General features: G+C 37.2%; 2 protein-coding genes across 3 annotated transcripts in view; both read left to right on the forward strand.

The window, feature by feature from the left end:
* Positions 1–4,115, forward strand: part of LOC131428104 (uncharacterized) — a 178,503-nt gene extending 174,388 nt beyond the window's left edge. Inside the window, exons 5-10 of one of the 2 annotated variants that reach the window (XM_058591765.1) lie at positions 234–445; positions 515–701; positions 767–1,085; positions 1,148–1,638; positions 1,853–2,178; positions 2,244–4,115. In XM_058591765.1, coding sequence (XP_058447748.1) covers positions 234–445; positions 515–701; positions 767–1,085; positions 1,148–1,638; positions 1,853–2,178; positions 2,244–3,111 — 2,403 coding nt within the window. In that variant the 3' untranslated portion in view covers positions 3,112–4,115. The remainder of the gene's footprint in view (positions 1–233; positions 446–514; positions 702–766; positions 1,086–1,147; positions 1,639–1,852; positions 2,179–2,243) is intronic. The other variant, XM_058591766.1, reaches the window with a different exon arrangement.
* A 7,775-nt stretch (positions 4,116–11,890) lies between these two features.
* On the forward strand, positions 11,891–19,712 carry LOC131431190 (glycine N-methyltransferase). Its single transcript, XM_058596752.1, has 4 exons — positions 11,891–11,965; positions 18,456–18,856; positions 18,919–19,175; positions 19,255–19,712. Exons 2-4 carry the CDS (start codon positions 18,517–18,519, stop codon positions 19,522–19,524), a joined length of 867 nt encoding a protein of 288 aa, XP_058452735.1. The 5' UTR covers positions 11,891–11,965; positions 18,456–18,516; the 3' UTR covers positions 19,525–19,712.
* Positions 19,713–22,784: the final 3,072 nt, after the last annotated feature.

The following is a 22,784-nucleotide window of genomic DNA, read 5'->3' on the forward strand; positions in this document are numbered from 1 at the left end:
AGCCATCTCTGAGAAATCGATGTGATTTTCGTTTTGGAATTTTAGCCCACTACTTCCGGAAACTGAAACCTATCCAAAGTAAGATTGTATGGAGTGTCTGTTAAAAACACCGATAAAAAGCGTACCGAGCAATTTTCAGTGACATGATTTTTATTCGATTCAATTTCTATTATTTTATTTTCACATTTATTCCATGTCTAATCTTCGAACGTTTGTCTAATTTACGATTACAGAATCAAAATGCCGGAACACTGGACATAAGCACAATCGGACTTCGCGTGAAAACTGCCAACGGACGTGAACCGTTCGTGACACCGTTTCAAAACATTGCAGTTTGGTCCGCTGTGAAGTTCGTCGTTTCGGCCTCGGAAGGTGGAGCCGCATTTCTGCCCCTCATAACAGATCCCGAAAACATTGACAAGCGAGCGCTTTTCCGACCATTAAGGTTAGTATCATTGAACGAATGTTTCTTACAGTACTGAATCACACTAACTAACGATGGTTCAACTAAAAGCAGCGCCGCGGATAAGCGAAGACTGTCATCCGGACTTCACTCGCCACTGTTTGCAATAGTAATGCGTTCCAGCATAATGCCTCGTCAGCTCGAGTGTCACGGGTTCGTCTGTCAAACACCGGAGGATGCGATTGTTATTGCCGCTACTCTCTATCAAAGTCTGATGGCACACATGGGCAGTGGAGAGGTAATTTCCCATAGATACGTCTCTGTTCCAAATACGCTACGGAATACTGTTGAAATGTTTTTCAGAACGCCCGATCCCGTAAACCCAAGAACCGCAACGGAATCAGCTGCATGAGTATTGCCAGCAGTGTAGCAACCACCAATATGCATCTACAGCCGGGGTCCACCAAAGTGTCATCCCGAAGATCAAGCGCCAGTCAACGTAGTATGTTACCTCCGCCCCCACGACCACCGAGAAAGACGAAACGGTCAGCAACGACTTCGTTGAGCGGCGAAAGTGACAACATGACGGGTGCCAACGATGAAACATCCACCGAAGAACGCAAGAAGCGGTCTCCAAAAGGTAAACGACCTCCGCCGCTCCCATCAAATCCACCAAGAGCAAGTAAGTCGTCAGATAACGTCACTCAACAATTCATTCCATATTCATGAGAATCTTTTCGACAGTCCTAAATCGTCCATCGCTAGACGACATCTATACCGATCGCAGCAATTCAAACGATGACAATCCCACCATGTCCAAGGGAGGCGAAAGTAACTACCCGGCCCTATCGGAGTGCTCCGGAGGAGACATTCTGACACGGGTAGCCATCCCTCGTTCCGGAAGCTTCCTTAACACGGCCGGTCTGGCACGGTACAAATCAAGAGCAACCAGACGACACACCGGTAAGGTGGGAGGTGGCGGCGGATCACCGCTCGGGTTCAGTGAACTGTTCAACGAGTTCCGACTGCAGGAAAATCTGCACTCCCTCGACGATATCCTCAATGCCATAATCAATTCGGACGGAATGTCGTTCAACGATCTGAAACCGATCTACAAGGAATTCCTGCTCAAGCTGGCCGTTACACTGACCAAGGATGAACTGTATCAACGATCCAAGAGTATCATGCGGCGCCAGAAGAAGAAGAAACTCAAACGGAAGAACAGCAATGTACAGGTACTGTATTGGGTGTTGTATAAGGTCATTCATCAATCTCGTAGACTCGTTTGGGAAGGGAGGGGATTTAGCAAAAATCAACATTTGTCTATGAGGAGAAAGCTGGAAAAAAACTCCGTGCTGCATCGCAAAACTATTCTCTACATTTGCAAACATTCTTTCACTTTTATTAGTATCCAACGTGAGTTGCTAAACCTTTCAATTTTCCATACAGAATCAGCGCCGTAAACTACTATTTGGCGCCAAAGGGCTCAAGAAGGTATTTCGGTTCGGGAAATTTCGGAACAAGAAATCACTCACCCGATCCAGCTGCGCCGGAGATCCGCACGGAAGTCTTACTGATGACGTCGAATCCACCGTACGGCAACTGGCGGGCAGCAAATCCAGCAAACAGCTCGCAGCTGCCGACCAACTATCACTGGATCTTAAAGCGGCCGATAAGAAGGATCGATCAAGAATTGGAACAAGTGGTTCAGAGGTTTCAGAAGCTCGACATGAGCATACACTGACGGCTCACCACAACCGGAACAGCTCAAGCGGGTAATGATCGTGTCTCATCCGAAAGTGGTAGGATTGTTTTGAATATCGCCTTCTCTCTTTCGCAGATACGTATCCTGTTCCGAGTGTAGTTATGACTCGGATGCGTGTACTTGTACTTCCGCAGATCGTTGCTATTGCAGTCTGGGTGGAGACGACATCAATGCTAAGCTGAATGAAGCGAGCAACAGAAATTCACTCCCAAGCTGCAAGAGTGATGACAAGTGCTACTGTTCGATGGGAGAAACACAGGAGGAAGGATCAACGACTTGGTGCGATACGGACAGCTGCATAAGCAATGAAAAGTGCTATTGCGCAACGCGACATGGAGAGCAGCAGCCTTGTGCCAATAATGCGACGACTGGAGCTAAGAACAACAACGATAAGCTGGCATTGGATTACGAACTCTTCACAGTAGGCGGCGATGGACGCCCAGTGAATACATCGGAGGCCCTTAGTGTGAAGAAGACTGTCGAAGTGGCTGCCGTCTTTGCAGACGTCAAACTAAGCCAAACGACCGATATTTCCGACATGAAAAAAGAACAACAACAACAACAGCAATCGCAAAACCAGGATCAAAAATCACAACAAGAGGCAAGTTTGAAGAAACATGCCCTCAAAGGTGATCACCATGGTCACAATCATCATCACACGCACAACAGCAACAGTAACCATAGGCGACACGGTGATGGTAAACGTGGCAACAAACCCGTTCATAAGTTGCTTAACAAGAAGGCTTTGGCCGAACCGGCTCCCATCAACGAGTACCACTACATTCAATCGTCCCAAAATGACTTGTCAACACGGAAACAGCTGGGTGACAAGAAATCTTCCAAGCGATCTTCGAAACCCGAAAGCTACTACCAAGCTATGTCACCCCGTGCCGCAGTCGGCTCTTCACTCGGTTTGGAAGACTCCCTAGGCTATCTACCGTAGACTTCGTTAACTGTAGTATACTAAGAAGGATTTTTTAAAGTTGTACGTGTTTAATATTGTACTTTTTTCCTGGGAGTAAACCAATTGGTCGGCCAAATTGACAGCTTAGGACGTTTCTTGAGCGGTGTCATCATAATTTTTTTCCTTGGAAACTTCATACTTCGTCTGTCAAAAATGTTTCAGTGCCACTGCCTAAAATTTACTCTCAGTGAAGAATTTTTCTTGCTAGGTTAGATATTTTTCTTTCACAATCACAAAATAAAAACAGAAGCATTTATATTTTGATGATCCTGAACTACTGGTGGCAGAGGTTAACTTGTACATTATGACTGGTATCTGTAACATAAAATAGGTTATGGGCAGGAGAAGCAAATTTCGTCGAGACGATTTTATTTTAAAACGGAAAAGTGCAATAAAATGTTGAGCTTTTTACATTAGAAAACTAAAATTAGATAAAGTAGAACTAACATTAAAAAAATAACCTTCTGATGACGAGATTTCGGACAAAACAAAGGATGGTTCATGCAGATGATGACGCAACCAAACGAAGAAGTGTTTTGTTTCTACTAAAAATGACTAGTTTAATTTTTATGTTTCATTTTGACCTGCTATCTGAATTTGCTACACCACGAATGAAATGATGATAGAAAATTAAATAGAAACGGCAATCATGGCTTCATAATCAAGTGCAATAATACACTAAAAGAAACGAAATTTTTTAACGAATCATTATTTTGCCATTATTTTAAAAGCTTCTACACAATCTACAGCAGTTTTTCATTAAGAACAAGACTAACCTGAAACCCAAAATGTATGTAAGCTTTTAGCGTTTAAGAGAATAAAAATCTACAAGGAACGCTATTTATTTACTAGCAAACAAAAAGAAATCGGCGCAATCGTCAATTAAAACGGTGCAATAAACATGTCAGCAATACGAGCAACGAATGTGCAATCGGGTTCGAATCTTATTTTCAACGTTCAACAAACGACTGTATTTTCAAAGTATACTGTATCAAAATAAATACACGAATATTATACATAACTGGATGCTTTCATTTTCTGCCACGACGAAATTTCCCACGAGGTTTTAATGCCGATTGCCACGCGCCAAGTCGAAGTTCAAAATGTTATCAGCTGCCCGACAACTGCTGTTAGTCACTATGAAAGAAGATTTCTTCGCTCGGTTTCTCCTGACAAATCATTCGCTACAGCTGGAACGTTGGTTGCTGTAATGTGAGTGCTCCTATCATCAATCAGAAGTCAAATGCACAGGGTGACTGGTTGCAAACAACCGAAAGTTTATAAGTACTTTTATGTGAATATTGGAATTAAGGAACTGAAAATTTTTTTTAAAACTAGAATGTCAAATCCCTGTCCAAAGAAGCAATTCCAAACAATCACTTTTACCGAATATTTGACAAGGCATCGAACTTAATCAATACTGTTTCTCAACCAGGAACGCTTCACTCGAACCTTTGCCCCTTGCTTGTTTTTGTCGTGAATACGACTTTTGACGCGTGTTTGCCTTTCTCGTACCCGAGCCGACGATTTTGATGTAGTAAGCGACATTGCATTTTCTAACACTTGATATATTTCGTGTTTTGGACAAGATCTATTGAGATACATGAGATGGCCTCCCTGGATAAATTTACGTTCGAAAAAAATGTACAGCACAAAGTTCAATATCGGAGAAAATTTTACAATTCAGGAAAAATGAGTTCCGTGTTGCATTATGATAGTTTCGTTCGTTGAAATACGCAAATCAGAAGTGAAACAACTAGCATCGTGCTGTTAGGAAATCACGCAAAAAAAATCTCTCCACAAAATTGCATCAGTATTGAATCAATCCGCGCAGAAAGCAGTTCTGCTGCGGGACGTTTGCAGTGGAAGTTTCGTATTGGAGCAAAATGCACTGGAAAGTGAGCCATCACCGTGAAAATTCTACAAATTAGTCCATTTACATAAAAACTATGAGAATAACTTATCTATTGAAATAGGAAAATCCTAAGTGAAACCAATCAGTTTAGTTCACAGGTTCACAGTCTGATAGATTCTAATCAGAAAATGTTTGCTTACTTTACCCGGCTTTTTTCAATTGCATTGTTTGTGTATTGGTTTGAATGCGTTTTGTTGACTTCAGGTTGTGCAAGTGGTGCCGGGTAGTTTATTGTTTTTTTTTACATCTGTATTAAATTAGAGGAAATTTTTCGTATGATATTGAATGAAAAAAGTTTTTATTCCTCTCTTCTTTCCGAACATTTTTATAAGATGGTAGACAGCATCGATTAAAAAATATCGGCTTTGTTCGAAGCAAAACCGAAATAGTAATGAATGTTTGTAATGTAAATACGTCTTATTTTACTGTGAGACTCCTTTAACAAATTTACTCTCTGAGAGAGCGATGTATTTTGTTGTATTTAACTTATCAATATATTTTTTTCTCCACGTCATCGGAGATATGATCAGCAATTTATGATAGAATTTTGAGTAGTATGATAACCTCAAATAACTCTAAATTGGCGTTTTCTAAAATGCCTGATAAGTAAAGATAGTAAAAATTTGATGCTTCATTGTTGATGGTTTTCTCTCATTACTCTTTCAGTGCACTTGTGGGACGAAGCGAGATTGTCGGGAACGAATTTCAACGATGACTAGTCCAGGTTATACCAATCCATACACGAATAAAGAAAATGAAAGAAATAAAAATGTTCCATTGGGTTCGACTCCCAACCTCGCACATAGGCTTAGAAAGTTTTTCTGGCCCGAATTGAAACAAAAAAATGTTTCATCGTTATAGGAATTGACTTTAATCCGTAGCGATACTGTAATTATCGAGACCAAAAGTATCGATACTAAAAGTATCGCTTTGATGTGATATCGATATCAAAAACTACAATGATCAGCCCCATGGGGTTGTTCGAGCCATTGATGTGGAACAAGGCAACCAAAATTTCTAATGATCTACAATACAAAAAAAGTTCAATCAATCCGAACCAACACCAACACATCATTTGAAGACAAACACGAGAAAAGGTTTTAAGTGCAAATGACAGTTTCTCTTTGTTTACTTTCTCTTTCGAGTATTACGGTCCAATCAGCAATCTTCCCATCTAACACTTCACATAGGGTTATAGCAAAAACCATCAACTTTCGATATGCACTGTAGAATTTGTTGGAAATTACTGGAATTTGCCGTAATAATTGAAAGAGAAAGTAAACCAAAAGAAACTGTCACTTGCACTTGAGACCTTTTCTAATGTTCATCGAGATTTGTCTTGATTTGCATTTGTTTTATAACCGACGAAATTGCACCATTATCCCAAATGTATGCAATTATATCTTTGTACATACTTGCGATTTCGATAATTAAGCTTCTCTTCGCCAAGCTTGTGTTCAAGTTTTTTATGCAAGCAGTTTTTTTTAGCGTTAAGTTTCTCTACCATTCTGCGATTTCGGTTGAAGCGATAAACTATTTCTCATTATCAATCGAGTTCATCTAATATAAATTGAAAATTAATCTTAAGCACTCAAAATTTATCCAGGGGTAGTTGTCAATTTCTCATGGGGAAACGACTTAACATGGAATTCCGAGCCTGCATGACACAAGATCAGAGCATATCAATTAAGGGCTGAGGCCAGTGTGTTTTAGGACGTTTTAAAGGTCTATTTTCACGCTTCGAATCTGATTTTCTCAGAAACGGCGACGAATATCAAAAAACCCAACAGACAATCTCTTAGAAATTTAGTTTAGATTATTCTGTGAAAATTTCAGAATGATTGTTTGACTTTAGCGGTCGGGAAAGTCTTTTTTCTGAAGGAAGAATTGCATAGCTGAAAACGGCAACTTTCAACTTGTTCATTAAATATCTCGCCTTCAAAAGCATGGATAAAAAATCTATCCTGACAATGTCTAGATAATTCAGTTTGGATGCGATTAGTGCATAAAAACATATATGTTGTCGCGATAAAAATTAAGTGAATGTTATTTTAGTAACGGTAAGTCCATTTCTATGGCGGCACCTTTTTTTCTGCTCTTGTATCCTGGTAACGTAACGAAACAAGAGAGAGAAATAAAATCGGCTCAGCAAGGCTGCCAAACAAGCGGAAGCTTTATTGGATTTTATGTGATGTAGTCAAACTTGTAACCGAAAATATCAAAACTTTCTTGGCCACCCGGCCACATCGAGAGTCATTTTACACATTTACGAGAGAGCATGGAGACTGGCCTCTGCCCTTAAGGTGAAATGTAGCGTCATAAAATGCGCGCAAAATTTTATCCGCTTCAGTTGAACGAACCGTCGCACAAAGCGTACCAAGAAAAACGGACACATAGAAACAAGAACTTTTTTCAATGATTGAGCGCAGTGGGCTTACCTCTCGTTATATTGGCTTGTTAAAAAGACTGGACGTAATGGATTTTTGAACTCTTCACACTTTGAATATATGCTAATTCAATCATTATTGTTAGTGATTACTCTTACACTAGAGCTATAAATCATGAGTAATTATGAATGATTAACTTGAGGTTATATATATATATATATATATATATATATATATATATATATATATATATATATATATATATATATATATATATATATATATATATATATATATATATATATATATATATATGTATTGACTAACTTGCTAACCATGTATATGCCTGAGTTTAGTAGCAAGCATGGATTCTCCTTCAAAGGAACGATTGAAGACAAGAGAACATTCAAGTATTTTTTATATCTTTGCCAGTCGTTCACTAGGCCCTTCCCGCCGATGAGATAGAATTTACGTACAATGGCTGTTTCAACGATAACGAACTGAAGACCAAACAGCCTCTGGCCTCCGGTGCCAGAAATCATCAATAGTTTAATAATTTCTTAGATTACATTATTGGAATACATTTCAATTATAACTAATAGTTCATCATACCATGCAGTTAAAATTATTTAGTGAATCTTTTCTCAAGCACATGTTTGGGACATGAAATTGAATATAAAGTTATTTCGTAGTTCCTTAATATTCAATCGATTTTGCAAGCAAATTCAAGTGTCAATTCATTGTATTCATAATAATTGAAAAACCAATGAATTCCAATAAGTTTTCCATGCTGACTGGCTCGAAGCTGACCCTCAATGTTTATCACTTTGTTTGTATATAGGGATAATGAGCGAAAATACTTGGCTGGTGTTCATTTCATTCAGTAGCTTGTCAATGTTGAAGTTTTAGTTTTGCTATAAAAATTGCTACAATTTAAAATAATACCTGTTTTACGATAGTACACAGCCAAGCATTATTGCTTCAGCAACATCAATGAATTGAACTAAACAGAGTTGGACATTATTAGCATTATAAATGACCGCTACTTTAGAAAATAAACGATTTCTTACAATACTCATTTTATTGTATTCAACTCGTTTTTATTTCAACACAAAACCCAATACTGCATAAATTCGCGTCATTATTTGATATGTAATTTTTGCTCACGATAAAATGTCACCGTGCCCACCGTGCATTTCTCACACCACCTCAATACGAAACAGCGCGCAATCAATAAAAACAATGCAGAAAAGTTTATGTAAACTTTTTCAATTTTCGGTTGTTTTAGCTAAAATTTTATAATTTTGGGTTGCATTTTCAGATTCCTTGTGAAATTCTGCTACAAACACTACTTTTCCGTTCTAAAATCATCCCCGTGGGACGGAACAGTGACCGTTTATACATTTCAAAGACCAATTACGGCTCGGCGAAGCAAAATTTCAAAATTCTAAGAATACTTAGTTATGATAAATTTGATTTCGAAAACTTAAGTGTTTTTGGTTTTTCGAAAATCGCTCTAGTTTTTGAATAATTGATGAAAAACGCGATTTTCGCATTCCGCTACATTTCACCTTAAAGCTTCAAATCGTTTTATGACACGTTTTTGTCTTGCACTCTAGCAACAACCTACCTCTAGCATGCTACGAGTAGGACTGAAACGTTAGCTTTAATTTCGCTTCTATTTATAGATTCGCGTGCTTCCAACAGCTTCGCTTTTGCATCGATTGACCAATCAGAGCGATGCTCTCTCTTTAATACATCGCTTACTCCTTCAAAACCGTCGTCTATGGCAGGGAAATCCGGTATGCCAAAGATTTTTAGCAGCCAAATAGGACACTGCTCGCTACTAATCAAAATTTCAATCATATATAATTCAAAATACGTGGCTTGATACATTCAAATCGAAACGTAGAAATATTTCTTATCAAATGATGAAATAATAATAATAATTGATACAATATAGACTGAGCTGTGAGTGTTTAAAACCTGACCACATTTCTACGTGTAGTTTTTCTTGAGTTTCTGATTTGCACCACTATATAGAAAATAAAGATGTGTTCCACATCAAAATATCCGATTCTTGAAAGAAAGTATCGATTCCTCAAAGTATCATCTCGTTATCGGACATCCCTAGTGCTAAACTAACAGCATGATAAATAAAAATGACAGTTTAGTTAAAACAACAATCGATGAGTTGTACCAAATATTAACTAATCAAATGAAAAAAAAACCTGTTTTAATCCACCTAGTGGTGTAATGATGCCTTTCTCATGTATAATATTGTGGTATTCTATTCAAAATTTTTCTTTTCGATTTTTTAAAAAAACTAAGAGATTGTTTGCGCATTAACTAGTATAACATACAGAATGAAACAGTGCTTTGCTCGCGTAGGTCATCCTTAAGAAAACGAAGTGGGTTCACTATTATATGCACCTCCGGCACCGAAACCCGAGAACCGGTATAATCGAAGTCGGTTCGTACGGCCACCAAACAAACATGACGTACAAACTCTACTAGTTTTTATTCACATTTTGAAGATTTTTTACGATTTTGCCATCGCACTCTAAACGACGATTTAAACATTGGTTGTATCCGAAAATATGCAGTAAGTTTTGGTAGGACCATAAGACCTTTCATTTGACCCAAAGATTGGGAATAACGGCTTTGAGTCCAGTTTACAACATTTTTTACGTTTTTTGTTTCGCCGGTTTAAGTGACGGTGTACAATATTGAACACACCCTATAACTCTGGAACCGGAAGTCGCATCCGGATGAAATTTAGGAATTCCGTATGAGACCGTGAGACCTTTCATTTGAATTTAAGCCATATTATAAGAAAATTCCAACAAAAAACTAAGCAATTTTCAAGCGAATCGAAAAAAATCGAAATCGATTCGCTCTCTGTATTCAAAAGTAAGTTAGTTTGAAAGTTCCCCTCTCCCAAGTTGATTTATAATTTTCCCAACTAAAAAAGTTACATAGTCGCGGAAGCAAATGACGTCCTAACGGTAATAACTAAATAATGTATAATGGGGATGAATTGTCATAACTTATGATTGTGACCGAACGTCCAACTAAAATCTCAACAGTGTTAAGCTGGTTCATACTCCAATAAACAAAGTACATTTCATATGTTCATACCGCTAATTTCTTTCATTTGTTGGGTAGATGTAACTCTAAGCATTGATAATAAGGTATACTCATAACATTAGTCCAATTGTGTTCACTGAGTATTTCATATCTACTGAATATTTCAAATGAATGAACAAAACAACGTCAATAGCGAATAGATTGTCCGACGAGATGAAGGGAATTGTGATAATTGCGACCTTATAACAGTACTCTCATGTGTAAGCCTAGTCAGTTGTCAAAGGGGTGCGGTTCTACCGGAGTCACTAATCTGCTGAAAGAATTACGACACAAACATTATGCAAAATTGACTACTACTCTTAAAACAGTAGATAACATCAGCATAAAATATTCATCATCATGAGGTGATTACACTTGTTTTTTTAAACAAGAAGCGGTATCACTGTCAGCTAGAGAAAGATAGATGATCCTTTGCAAAACAAACGCTAAGTGCTTTATCATCTTGTTTTTGAACGATTTTATTACAATAGTCGAATCATGCAACAGTACACTGGGGCGTAAATGAATTGGACGAGACGTGTTCGATTAGTTTTAATATGTTCTCCCTCCGAGGGAGAGAACTGCGCAACATGCGAAACACATCAAACTGTTCTTCAGGGATCGAAGAACGAAGACCATGTAGCTTATTTTAGACGTGTGAGATCTGGGGTATACGACGTATGATCCTTAAAAATCTATGTTTTCATTCATTTAACGCGATGCGTGAGCGCTCATATTTTCATGATGATAAAAACTTCGAAAATTCTGCTTAGTACAACACCAGATCTGGGAGGAGAAGCACAAAGATCTTCAAGATTCGACGTTCTCGGAAAAAGTAATTTTCGGGCGTGAGTTCGAATGCCGCGTGTATGGTTTGGAAACAGCACCGATTTCGCGATAGAAGCACCTTCTCACGCAGAATTTCAATGCAACGAACAAGCCCAAAACTTACAAGCAAAGCTTTGTGAAGTCAACCTAGAAGGTATTCGAACCTGACAACAGAAATCGGGTTTTGGGGAGGACAATTACCCAAAGTATCGTCGCCACTTACGTCTAACCTGGAAGAATTACTAATTTGCGTCTAGACACAGGAAGCATTGGCAAAAAGCCGCTCTCGACTTCATTTATTTTTGATATTAGGATCTAGAACAAATGCCTTTAGAGCAAACAAATTGCAGTATACTAAAGCAAACCACAATCTAAACTAACACCTGCTCACGGTCTACAATTGATAAGCGAATTTGAAGTCAGTTGCATAGGTTGAATGGTAATCGCGAATTACAAAAACGGAGGAGCTTATCAATAATACGAATATTAGAAAAGTGCGAATCTCAGTCGTCAACCACAATCTCTTCCGAACGGTAGTGTCTTCCACCAAAAGTATTAGTATCCTTTGATCAGAGTAAGTGTTGTCTCTAGACTAGTTCCGTGGTATAGAAACAGTGAAAGTTTAATAAAACTAGAAACGAATCATTTCACAAAAAAGAACTACAATTGAAAGTACTCAGATTCTATATGTCTTTCTGAACTTCCCAATCGAATGCAAGTGTTTGTATTAAGTCAGTTACAATTCGGTTGTTATTAACACCTAAACGCTCAGGTAGGGATTTTCAACGAATTTATTTTTTTCAAAAATTCATAACTTTTGATACTGTTAATCAATTTTGATGCGTCCAGTGTAAAAAAACAAGATTTTCTTCTATTTCATGCTTACTTATACGGACTTATTACCGCAGCGGTTCAAAAACACCAGAGTTACTCCAGATCACGTTGGGGTATGTCTGTTCTGCCGTTAGCAGTATGTTATGAAGGTGGCAAAAAGTAGTTAATCAAACAGCTCTAATTTTAAAGTACTTTGAATTTACTCGAAAACATGCAGATCAGCTAACAACTTGAGAAGTCCTGAGAGGAAATGTGATGTCAAATTTCAAGCACAATTCTATGGGACCACAATCCGGATTAACCGGAATTGGACATCGTGGTCAGATCGTTCTCAAATCAGTTTTGAAGGCCTCCAAACAACTTGTGAAGCCCTGTAGATGTTTTTTGACACGTATTCGACATTTTGACACAATATTCAAAATCAATTTAAAAGGATCATAATCCTGATTTACCGGATCTCTGACATAATAGTCAGATCATTTCCTTGAGTGGTTCTATGATTTCAGTGCAGATTCACAAAGTATTTCGACCATTAGTACATTGATTTTATTGTTCTTGAGAAAAGTTTCGCGGAGTTTCCCACGAAAACATTTATGAAGTTTGGTGATCGGTTCCAGGACCCTCGGGGAAGGTTTATCAGATGATAATTTTATTTAATTTTATGAGTTCTAGTAAGTCCTTCACATTTTATACAATTTCTGGATTAGTCCCAAACCTATATAAAATTTCATGTACCAAAGACTTCTGAGGGCACAACATACATACCCCAACGCAATCTGGAATAACATGGGCTAGAAGAAAATCTGTTTCTTTTTACACTGAACGCATCGAAATTGATCAACTGTATCAAGAGTTATGAATTTTTGAAAGAATAAAATCGATGAAAATCCCTACCCGAGCGTTTAGATGTTAAGAATGCTAACACATTCTAAACTTTACGATATCTGAACTGGAACCAAGCAAATCCATTTCCAAACTGAAAAATACCAGACATTAAACATGCTTTTTTATCAATTTCCATAGTTAGTTAGTTGAATTATGTAATTTATTGATCCTGAATCCCCCTGTATTCCGGTTTCCACGCTATAATCGTTTATTTCTTCAATATAAATTTCAATACATATAAATAAATTCTTCACAGATACGATTTGACCTTGCGGTTATTGCAACTTTACAATAGTCTTGGATTTAAAAAAAGGTAAAAATTGTTGTTTTTATGAGGGCTTGAATTTGACCTTGCGCGTATCGCACATGTAGATGAAAGTAATTTTCCTCAAAAGAAATGCCGTTACATGATTAACTAAACGGATAAAAATCTATAACCGGTATCATGATTTTTTAATCATGAAATCATGAACCATGCCTTCTCATGAAATTTCATAAGCAAAATGATAATAACGGGTATAGCGTGATGGGTAAGTCGATGCGTTTCACGCAGCCCGTCTGGGCTCGATTTCCAACCCCGCACATAGGGTCAGAAAGTTTTTCTGACCCGGAGAGACAGAGATGAGCAACTTTTCTATGACCTTAGGGTTAAAACCTCTATAATTGAAAAAAAATCGTGTTTAAAGTGTTACTTCAGTTTTGCACTAGCTTTTACGGTTGTGTGCTTAGGCTTACTAACAGTCTACGATTCCTGCAGAACCTAACAGAAATCCTTACGATTTTTCGTAGAAGTCTTATAAATAATCTGTTGTTTTTTTTATTGTTTCAAACCAAAAAATCTGGAAAACCCCCTTAAACGAATTATAAAATCGTGTCATTTGCGTCTATTAATGAGAATTACGCATCGCATTAAATCAATTCCATAAACATACAGCTGAAAACGTGACAAAATCAAGAACGACTTACTCCGATTCGGATGAAACTTTAACAGTATGAAAAACCACTTGTTTTGCACGGATGAAGAAACCAAACTGATTTTTAAAAAGGACGATTATATATTTACATTTATATATTTTCACATAACTAGGCAACTGTTATTGATAAACAAATTCTGCCGAAAAAGCAGACGGGTAGAGAATCGATCGGCGCTCTAAAAACGTCAAATTCTTTTACAAAAATTGAAAAAAAGTATAAAACTATACTCATAACAAATCCTATCCTATTCTTCTTTCGATATGGTTAGTTAAAACCTGTTATAAAGTATGCTGTTTACGACAACTTACTGATTCATGTAGAACTGCTAAGTGGCACAACACTTAAATATAAACGATTAACGGTCGATAACGAAACGTAAAGAAAACTCAAATCTGTTTTAAGCCTTAAGCAAAAACTAAGGTTAACCCCTAGAAGACACACTCTATTGTTTAAATGAGTATTTTTCATCAAAAGCTAGAGCTAGAATATTCTTCAAAAAAAATTTCGCTCTTACTTCTCAATTTTTTTAATTCTCGATAATAAAATACACATAAAAAATGGAATAAGCTTGAAAACCACTTTTAATGTTAGTGCAAAATAAAACTACTTAAACAAAGCTTACAGAAACGGGTTTTACAATTCGATTTTTGGTTGATTTTTTGATTTTTTTAAAAAAGTATTGCATTTTTGCCTTTCTCTATAGAAAGGTATTAGAATTGCTGGAAACCCCGAATTTCAAAAGGAGCCTCGGAGACCCATAGTGTTATATACTATTCGACTCAGTTCGACGAGATCGGAAAATGGCTGTGTGTGTATGTGCGTGTATGTGTGTGCACTTTTCGGAGATATTTTAACGCGCTCAGTTTTCTCAGATAGGGCTGAACCAATTTTAACAAACTTATGCTCGTTTGAAAGCTACTATTAGACCATTGATCAAGTTCAAAGATCAAATGGCTGTGACTTTTGGTTCCGGAGATATGATTGTATAAATGACGTAACCGACAAAACACGTTGTATTTTTACGCGCTCAATTAAATCAGAGATGGTTGAACCGATATTAACAGATTTATGCTCGTTTAATAGCTACTGTCGGGCCATTGATCAAGTTCGAAGATCAAATAGCTGTGATTTTTGGTTCCTTGAGATATAATGGTATAAGTGACGTAACCGACAAAGCATGTTGTGTTGTATCGCTCTAATGTATATAAGGGTACCAATATTTTGGGATCACCTCTAATTTCGTTAAGCGCTATTGTTCAAAAGTTTAAGCTCCTCGAAAAAAGTCCCCATGCAAAATTTTAGCTAAATCGGACATAGGTAAGGGGTGCTACCCGGCGGTTAAGGTTTGAAAATGTTCGATCTTGAAAAATTACCATAGAGCGGAGTACATGAGATTTCCGATATTGAAATTTTTTTTTTTGATTTCAAACGTCTTAGAATTGCATAAAACGTCGAGATTTAGTATCATCTCAAACAAATTTTTTTTGAAAACATCGACTTTCTGGGACTTTTTTCTATGTCCCAAAAAGTCGATTTTTTGACAAAATTTTGTTTCAAGATGACACTAAAAAATCTCATATTTTTTCTATGTACGAAAGGATATACTTTTTTTGAGACTTCACCAATTCTTGAACTAAAAACATAGCGCAAAAAAATTCAATTTTGTTATTTTTAATGCGAATTTCCATAGTTTTGCAGTTTTCTATATTGTATATTGGTTTTGGAGTGAAAACCCGGTTTTACAATTTAAAGTTTTCATGTTACAACGATATGAATTTGTCTCTACATCCGTGAATAAAAAATGATTTGTAATATTAAAAACATGTGCAGAACAGTTGTTAAATCAGAGTACACTGAAGTAATTTTTTTCGCGGGGGATACGTGCCGCACAAAAATCCGCATAACTTCAACTCTGGTACTATTGAGAGTTCCGAAAGTGCATTCTTTTATGCTGAATATCTTAGAAGTGCATGAAACGTCGAGAACTGATGTATGCTTAAAAATATATTTTTTTGGAAAATATTGAAAAATTTTCAGTAAGTTGACATAAAAAAAATTGGGATAACACCGGATCTCGACGCATCGTGCGTTTCTAAGATAAAACAAGTAAACCGCAAAACTTTGAAAATTCACATAAAAACCGCATAAACAACGTGTAAAAAAGACCCCAGTCTATATGAGATGTCCCGGGTTGGCGGTTCAATGCATAGGACGCTGGTCTTACAAGCCAGTTGTCGTATGTTCGAGCCCCGACCTGGAAGGATTCTTAGTGTTAGTGGGATCCATTGTACTAGCCATGCAATGATTCTGTACACTAAGAATCGGCTGCAAAGTCTGTTGAAACAGAAATGCCAAATTCCACAAAAGGAATGTAATGCCAAGACTTTGCTATATGAGATCGAATGACCTGCTACACATTTCTGGAATTGCTCAACAAATCTCAAATGTCTTTTCTAAGCAAACGATGGTAACAATATAGATCAATGGACGCTTATTAGCGGTATACTATCGCGAAAATTTATTCACAGTGAGCTAGCAAAAGACGCATGCATGTTTTTCTTCGGATGTCAAAAGTAGTTCAATTGGCAGAACAGTTGTGTGTAAATTATTCATTATTTAGTTCGTCCTGAGAAACATAAGTACAAAATCTTTAGCGAGTTTGATTAAGATGGGCTATACTTAATTTTAAAATTAGAATATCACACCACGTACATTTCCGATGAAACCATTGAACTTGAATGGATTATCCCTCTAACAAAAAATAATTGTAGAAGGATAAGGAAAGTAACCGATAATTATGGTCATCAAAAATTAATTTTATTCGTTTTTTTTTACTCTCACAGAAGTAATAAACACACGGTAGCCATTAGCCTCCTCTCTAAAAGTAAATGCCCGCACTTTGGACATCGCACTATCCACTAAATTCCAATTCAACAATTACGCACTTTGATTAAGTATTTCTTCTAATTCTTGTCGTTTTCGGAAGTTTTCATATTGGAAAGAACTTTTTTTCCTTCATAATTCGGCGGATTTACATTCTTCGACACAAAAACAATCACCGGTTTCGCGTAAAGGCACTATGCCAGATCTAACCAAAACAGAGTATCTCCTTCATGGAACCGGAAGAAGGGCAACAGACACTTCTGGTGGTATTCTTCATAATATATTTGGCCGTTGACGGCCCCGGTTGTTACGTACGCCTTACTGAATTGATCGCACTTACAGATCACCTGCCGCACCAAGCACTTCTTGGAAAATTTATCGTTCTTCTTCTTCCGAAACTTCTCTGGAAGTGTCCGCTTTGATGTACGGTTAGATACATTTTGGCTGCGTCAACCACTCGCTGTACAGCCATCAGGATTTAGCCATCATATTGGGTTTATTAGTTCGATTCGAACCTTTGATTACCTTGAAGATACAAAGTCCGGCGCACTGCATTGTAAATTGGATGAATTAGACGTTCGAATTGTTCTTTTTGTCTAAGCTTTGAGCCCGTCTCGATAACCACTTGACGAATTTTAACGAAACATTGTAAACATTGCACTCTAAGCTCCGATAATTTTTTTTTTTTTCGAAATAAATATTTATTGAAATATGAGTTAAACTTAAATTATTAGGAATTGAATTGAATGTTCAGCCACAAGTGGTAACTTTTCAGCCTTATTATACACATGATTCGTTTATTAGCATTAAGACATCATTTGCTTCCGCAATTCTGTGATTTTTGTGTAGGGAAATCATAAGCTCCAATATGGTTTTGGTTTTGTTAAGACGTAAAGGTGAATTGGATAGAATAAACCGTTGCTTCTGAGCATATTTGATTTCCTCTGTACAATTAGCCTGCTTCTTTGCAGGGTAGTTAATTTGATAAACCCGATTTCACCAGTTGACAGGAAGCTACTCGATCGAGTCCCGTCTTTGCAATATTTTTTTTGCAGTTTTCATTTTTATAATTGTATACTGATAAAATTTAAAACTCTGAAGTAGCTTTTCACAAAACTGCATTACTTTTCACCTATCCAATAAAATACTACATACGATAGAAAGAGTTGCATTTTTTTCGAGTGCAGCCTATAGAAGTATTTATTCTGTTTGCTAATACGAATATGTTAGTTGTTACCTTTGAGACACTCGCAAATATATCATATTATCGTTTCAATAATTCCCGTTGAATTCAAAACCACACGAGCAATACAAGCGCCAGTAGAAAATTTTAGAAGTTCAAGAAACTTCCATTATCGCTGCGGTAGCGCAAAATCTTCACATTTTACTTTCAAGTTCATCGTATGATCAAGTCAATTGCGTCACTTGATAGCTGAAAACCCCCAATCTCAGGGCATCCACTCACATACACACTTAATCTATTTCAGTCTTATCAAGGGAAAAACCTTTCGTGACCTTTCATACTATCATCGCTGTAACAAACCAAAAATGCCCCAAGCAGACTCGGTGTTTCAATCGCGCTCGGACGGTATTTCCGCGGAAGGTGTCCGAGATCAGTACGCCGACGGAAAGGCAGCAAAAGTGTGGGAAATTTTCATAGGCGATAAAAAATCTCGAACCGAAAACTACCGGAACTTTCTGGTGGAGAAACTGCGTGACAATGGTTGCCGGCGAATTCTGGATGTGGCATGCGGAACGGGTGTCGATTCGATTATGCTGCTCGAGGAAGGGTTCGAGGTCGTTTCGATCGATGCATCTGACAAAATGCTCAAATATGCCCTGAAAGAGCGTTGGAACAGACGAAAAGAAGCTAACTTCGATAGTTGGGGTAAGTTCCAGTAACGAAGAAAACCGATGCATTTTTCATTGTAACATTCGTCAATTTTACAGTGATCGAGGAAGCGAATTGGCTAACGCTGTATGAGGACATTCAACCCCTAATCGGTGATGGTTTTGACGCGGTGATGTGTCTCGGCAATTCCTTTGCTCATCTGCTGGACAACTATGGGGACCAACGCGAGCAGATACAGGCCATTCGAAACTTTGAAAAGTGTGTCAAACCCGGAGGATTGTTGCTAATAGATCATCGGAATTACGACAACATTATGAACACTGGAGCAACCCCGGCCAAATGCATCTACTATAATGTACGTTTTTGTGTTTAACTAAATACTAAATTCTCCGAGCTAGTAGTAATTTTTATTCACTTTTTTAAATCGCCTACAGAGCAGCCACACTGCCGACATCAAAACTTCAGTGCTTTATGTGGCCTCCAAACCAACACTGGTCACACTGGATTACGTGATTAGTACCGGAACTGGAAGTTCCAGCGAATTTCGTCTGTCATATCATCCTCACCAACTGTCAGTTTTTGAAGATATACTGAAAAGCATTTTCGAGGGATTTAAGTCATACGAGATCTATGGAGATTTCAAGCCCTTAAACAAGGTGACTGATCCAGCCTTTTACATTCACGTCGTGAAAAAGAATGAATAAATCATGAACACTTAGAAGCTATTAAGAGTTACTACGTTGAAGTAAGAATGCAGTTAATCTCCACGCATTAGCAATAGAAACTATTTCGCTATTTAGAATTACTTTTCAATTAGCGTATCTGAACTAACATTGTTGTGGCTGGGAGTTTTCCAGCTCAGGCGAATAATATAAAAACTTTTCATTTCAAATTAACAGCATTTTTCAATGATCGTTCCGTCACCAATAGAAACAATTTTTATTATCGTTAGAAGGGTCTGATACAAAACAAAGCAAAGCAAAGTCTTGGTATTACATTCCTTGTGGAATTTGGCCTTTCTGTTTTAACAGACTTCGCAGTACAGAATCATTGCATGGCTAGTATTACGATCCTACTGACACTATGAATCCTTCCAGGTCGGGGCTCGAACATATGACAACTGGCTTGTAAGACCGGCGCCTTATGCATTGAACCGCCAACCCGGGTGTAAGGATTTTATGAAATGCAACCTGATTAAATAGTACTCCCTACATGATCTGGCTTTGTAGGATCGTAGTACTAGCCATGCAATGATTCCGTACGCTAAGAACCGGCTGCGAAGTCTTTTGAAACAGAAAGGCTTAAGTCCACAAAAGGAATGTAATGCCAAGACACTTTGCCTTCATTTCATAAAAACCAAATTATTTCAGTTGACAAAACGATTTCGCTGGATTTGAGAAGGTTGCGAGTGGAGGTCCGTCTCAATTCGAAATGTCACTGTGAAGATGAAATTTAATTGATCACGTTGAAATTGTAGGATGAATTCATTAAATTTAGTACACATCTATCGTTCCATTTAACTCCACAATAGAGTTATATAGTTTAAGGAAACCACTCAAACAATAACTATTTTAAAGGCAACGAACCGAGAAAAGTCATAATTGCAGCAACAGATTACTTCAATAAAATTATAAACAGTAACACTGATCATGTTTGTAAAAAAAAACAAACCTTATTTCACAACTATTGCTGCTTTGGAAGTTCTATTGACTTTCCCATTATAATATGTACTTCCTTGCTAGTAGTGATCTTGCGCCCTTCAAAATCCTTCCAAAATGTTTCATATCTCCACCGTGAAGTAAGACTATCTGGATGCTAGAATTGGCAACTTGAAGAATATATAATTTGTTGCACTTGCGGTTCTTTGTTGGTAGATCGAAACGATACTAGTGTCTATTGCCGTGAAATGAGACCAGAGCAATCTTATTCACTGGGAGGTTCCCGCAGCGTATTTCAAGAAGAGTTCTTTGTGAATCTCTACGGAGTACAGACATCTCTCCAACAAGGTGTGGAATTTATTTCTACTCGAGTAGTCAGACAGCTTTACAAAACACTCATTTAATGATTATTTGCGATCACTTGTTCACACTTATTGAGTTGAAGTCGTAGAGTCCAATTTATGAAACTCATTATATCGTACCGAAAGGGGGGGAGGGGGGGGGGGGGTTGGTGTGAAAAAAGAACACATTAAATGGAGGATGAAACCGAGGTAAAATAAATAACAAAAACAGTAATACATGAAATAGTAGTTTAGTTTTTGAAGCTATATACGTTCCGAAGTTTTTTGAGGCCTAACTGAGACGTGGGAACGTGCCATTTGAGCCATTTTGTTCTGATTCCTGAAAGGTGCTAAGAAATTTTGTTTGTTCCGATTATAGATGTTTAAACCTTATGGTTATTTCTCTCTTAGGGTTATAAAAACTCTCTGACACTATGTGCGGAGTTGGGAATCGAACCCAGGCGGGTTGCTTGAAAGGCATCGACTTACCCATCACGCTGTACCCGTCCACAATATAATCAAATTTTCCATTTGACGAAGCGTTTCAGTCTATATTACCGTGAGATGGGAAGCTTTACTTTTTTTGTAAGTTAGACATAACGATGCGTTACATTCATGACTTTTTTGTAAGCTATAGGCGTTACGAAGCATTACATGCGTTACTTTTTTGTAAGTTATAGAAGTTACGATTTACATGCGTTACTTTTTGCAAGGTATATGCGTTACGTGCGTTAGGAATTACGAAGGGTTTCATGCGTTTCTTTTTTTTTAATTATAGGCGTTACGAAGTGTTACATTCGTTACTTTCAATTAGTTTTAGGCGTTACGAAGCATTACTATTGTGCAAGTTATAGGTGTTACTCTTTTGTAAGTTATAGGCGTTACAAATCGTTATGCGTAACGTTTTTTGTAAGTTTTAGGTGTTACAAAACGTTACATGTGTTACATTTTTAAATGGTGTCTGCATTACGAAGTGTTACATCCGTTACTCTTTTGTAAGTTTTGTGTGTTTCGAAGCGTTATGTGTTTCTTTTTGTATGTTATAGGTGTTAAAAAACGTTACAAGAATTTGAGCATCTCAATTTTAACATAAAAATCACACATATGAAAATCTACTGGAAATGTAAAAAAAATAATGAACCTCGGTTCAAAAGTCGGTTTTCACAGTAATTACATTTCCTTTGCTTATAAGAAAGGCAAAACCTGATTTCATCATGGTAGTCTATGACCAAATAACCTTATTTTAGCTATGCCGGTAATCGGTATTCAGTACCGGATGTAGGAGAGACTGGGTTAAAAATGGCGATTTGATTTTGATCTTGCGCAAAAAATATTGCAGAAAATAATATTTTCACTCCGAATGTAATATACTGTTCGAAAGCAACAACCTTCAGTTTCAAAATGTATTCGGTTTGAGGTTTATATTCCCACTTATACGGTTGTAGCAATCTGGCTCGGAGTGCATCAACTCTAAAATTAAAAATCTTGAAATGGGTGGGGCGAAAAATGGCCAGCCACACTTGGACGCAGGAATTATTGGCCTTATTGATATCTTACAACTGTGTCGTTCATGAAAAATATCTTTTTATCTTAAACTTAAAATTTCAAATGAAGATTCGGGAATTTTCCACTATTTTGCTGTTACGTATTCGAAAATAGTGTTGCGCTCCATAAAATCAGCAAGTTTTTGTAAAAACTATAATAAATATACGAGTCAGACCGATTCTAGTGGCCATTTTCGTCCTACCATGGACGATTGGTTTAGACCCATCTTTGGACAAAATTTCATTCAAATCATTTTTTTTGTAACTAGACTTAAAATTTTTAAAAAGTTTCTTTTTCAATGTAGGATGAGACATATTGTTGTAGTGATTTGTTTTAGTCTTGTTAAGACGTAGAGTCGTCTTGAGCTAAGGAGTGTATCGAAAAGTAGTTAGCAACATTGATTGCTGAATAAAAAAGCAA

Source organism: Malaya genurostris, chromosome 2 (genome assembly GCF_030247185.1).
Source record: "Malaya genurostris strain Urasoe2022 chromosome 2, Malgen_1.1, whole genome shotgun sequence".
NCBI lineage: Eukaryota > Metazoa > Arthropoda > Insecta > Diptera > Culicidae > Malaya > Malaya genurostris.

What these genes read in the sequence shown, in the direction of transcription:
- LOC131431190 (XM_058596752.1), top strand. Translation starts at nt 18,517, where the DNA reads ATGCCCCAAGCAGACTCGGTGTTTCAATCGCGCTCGGACGGTATTTCC. An exon ending in AGCTAACTTCGATAGTTGGG is followed by an intron (nt 18,857 to 18,918) that starts GTAAGTTCCAGT and finishes TCAATTTTACAG; the next exon opens with TGATCGAGGAAGCGAATTGG. An exon ending in CCAAATGCATCTACTATAAT is followed by an intron (nt 19,176 to 19,254) that starts GTACGTTTTTGT and finishes AATCGCCTACAG; the next exon opens with AGCAGCCACACTGCCGACAT.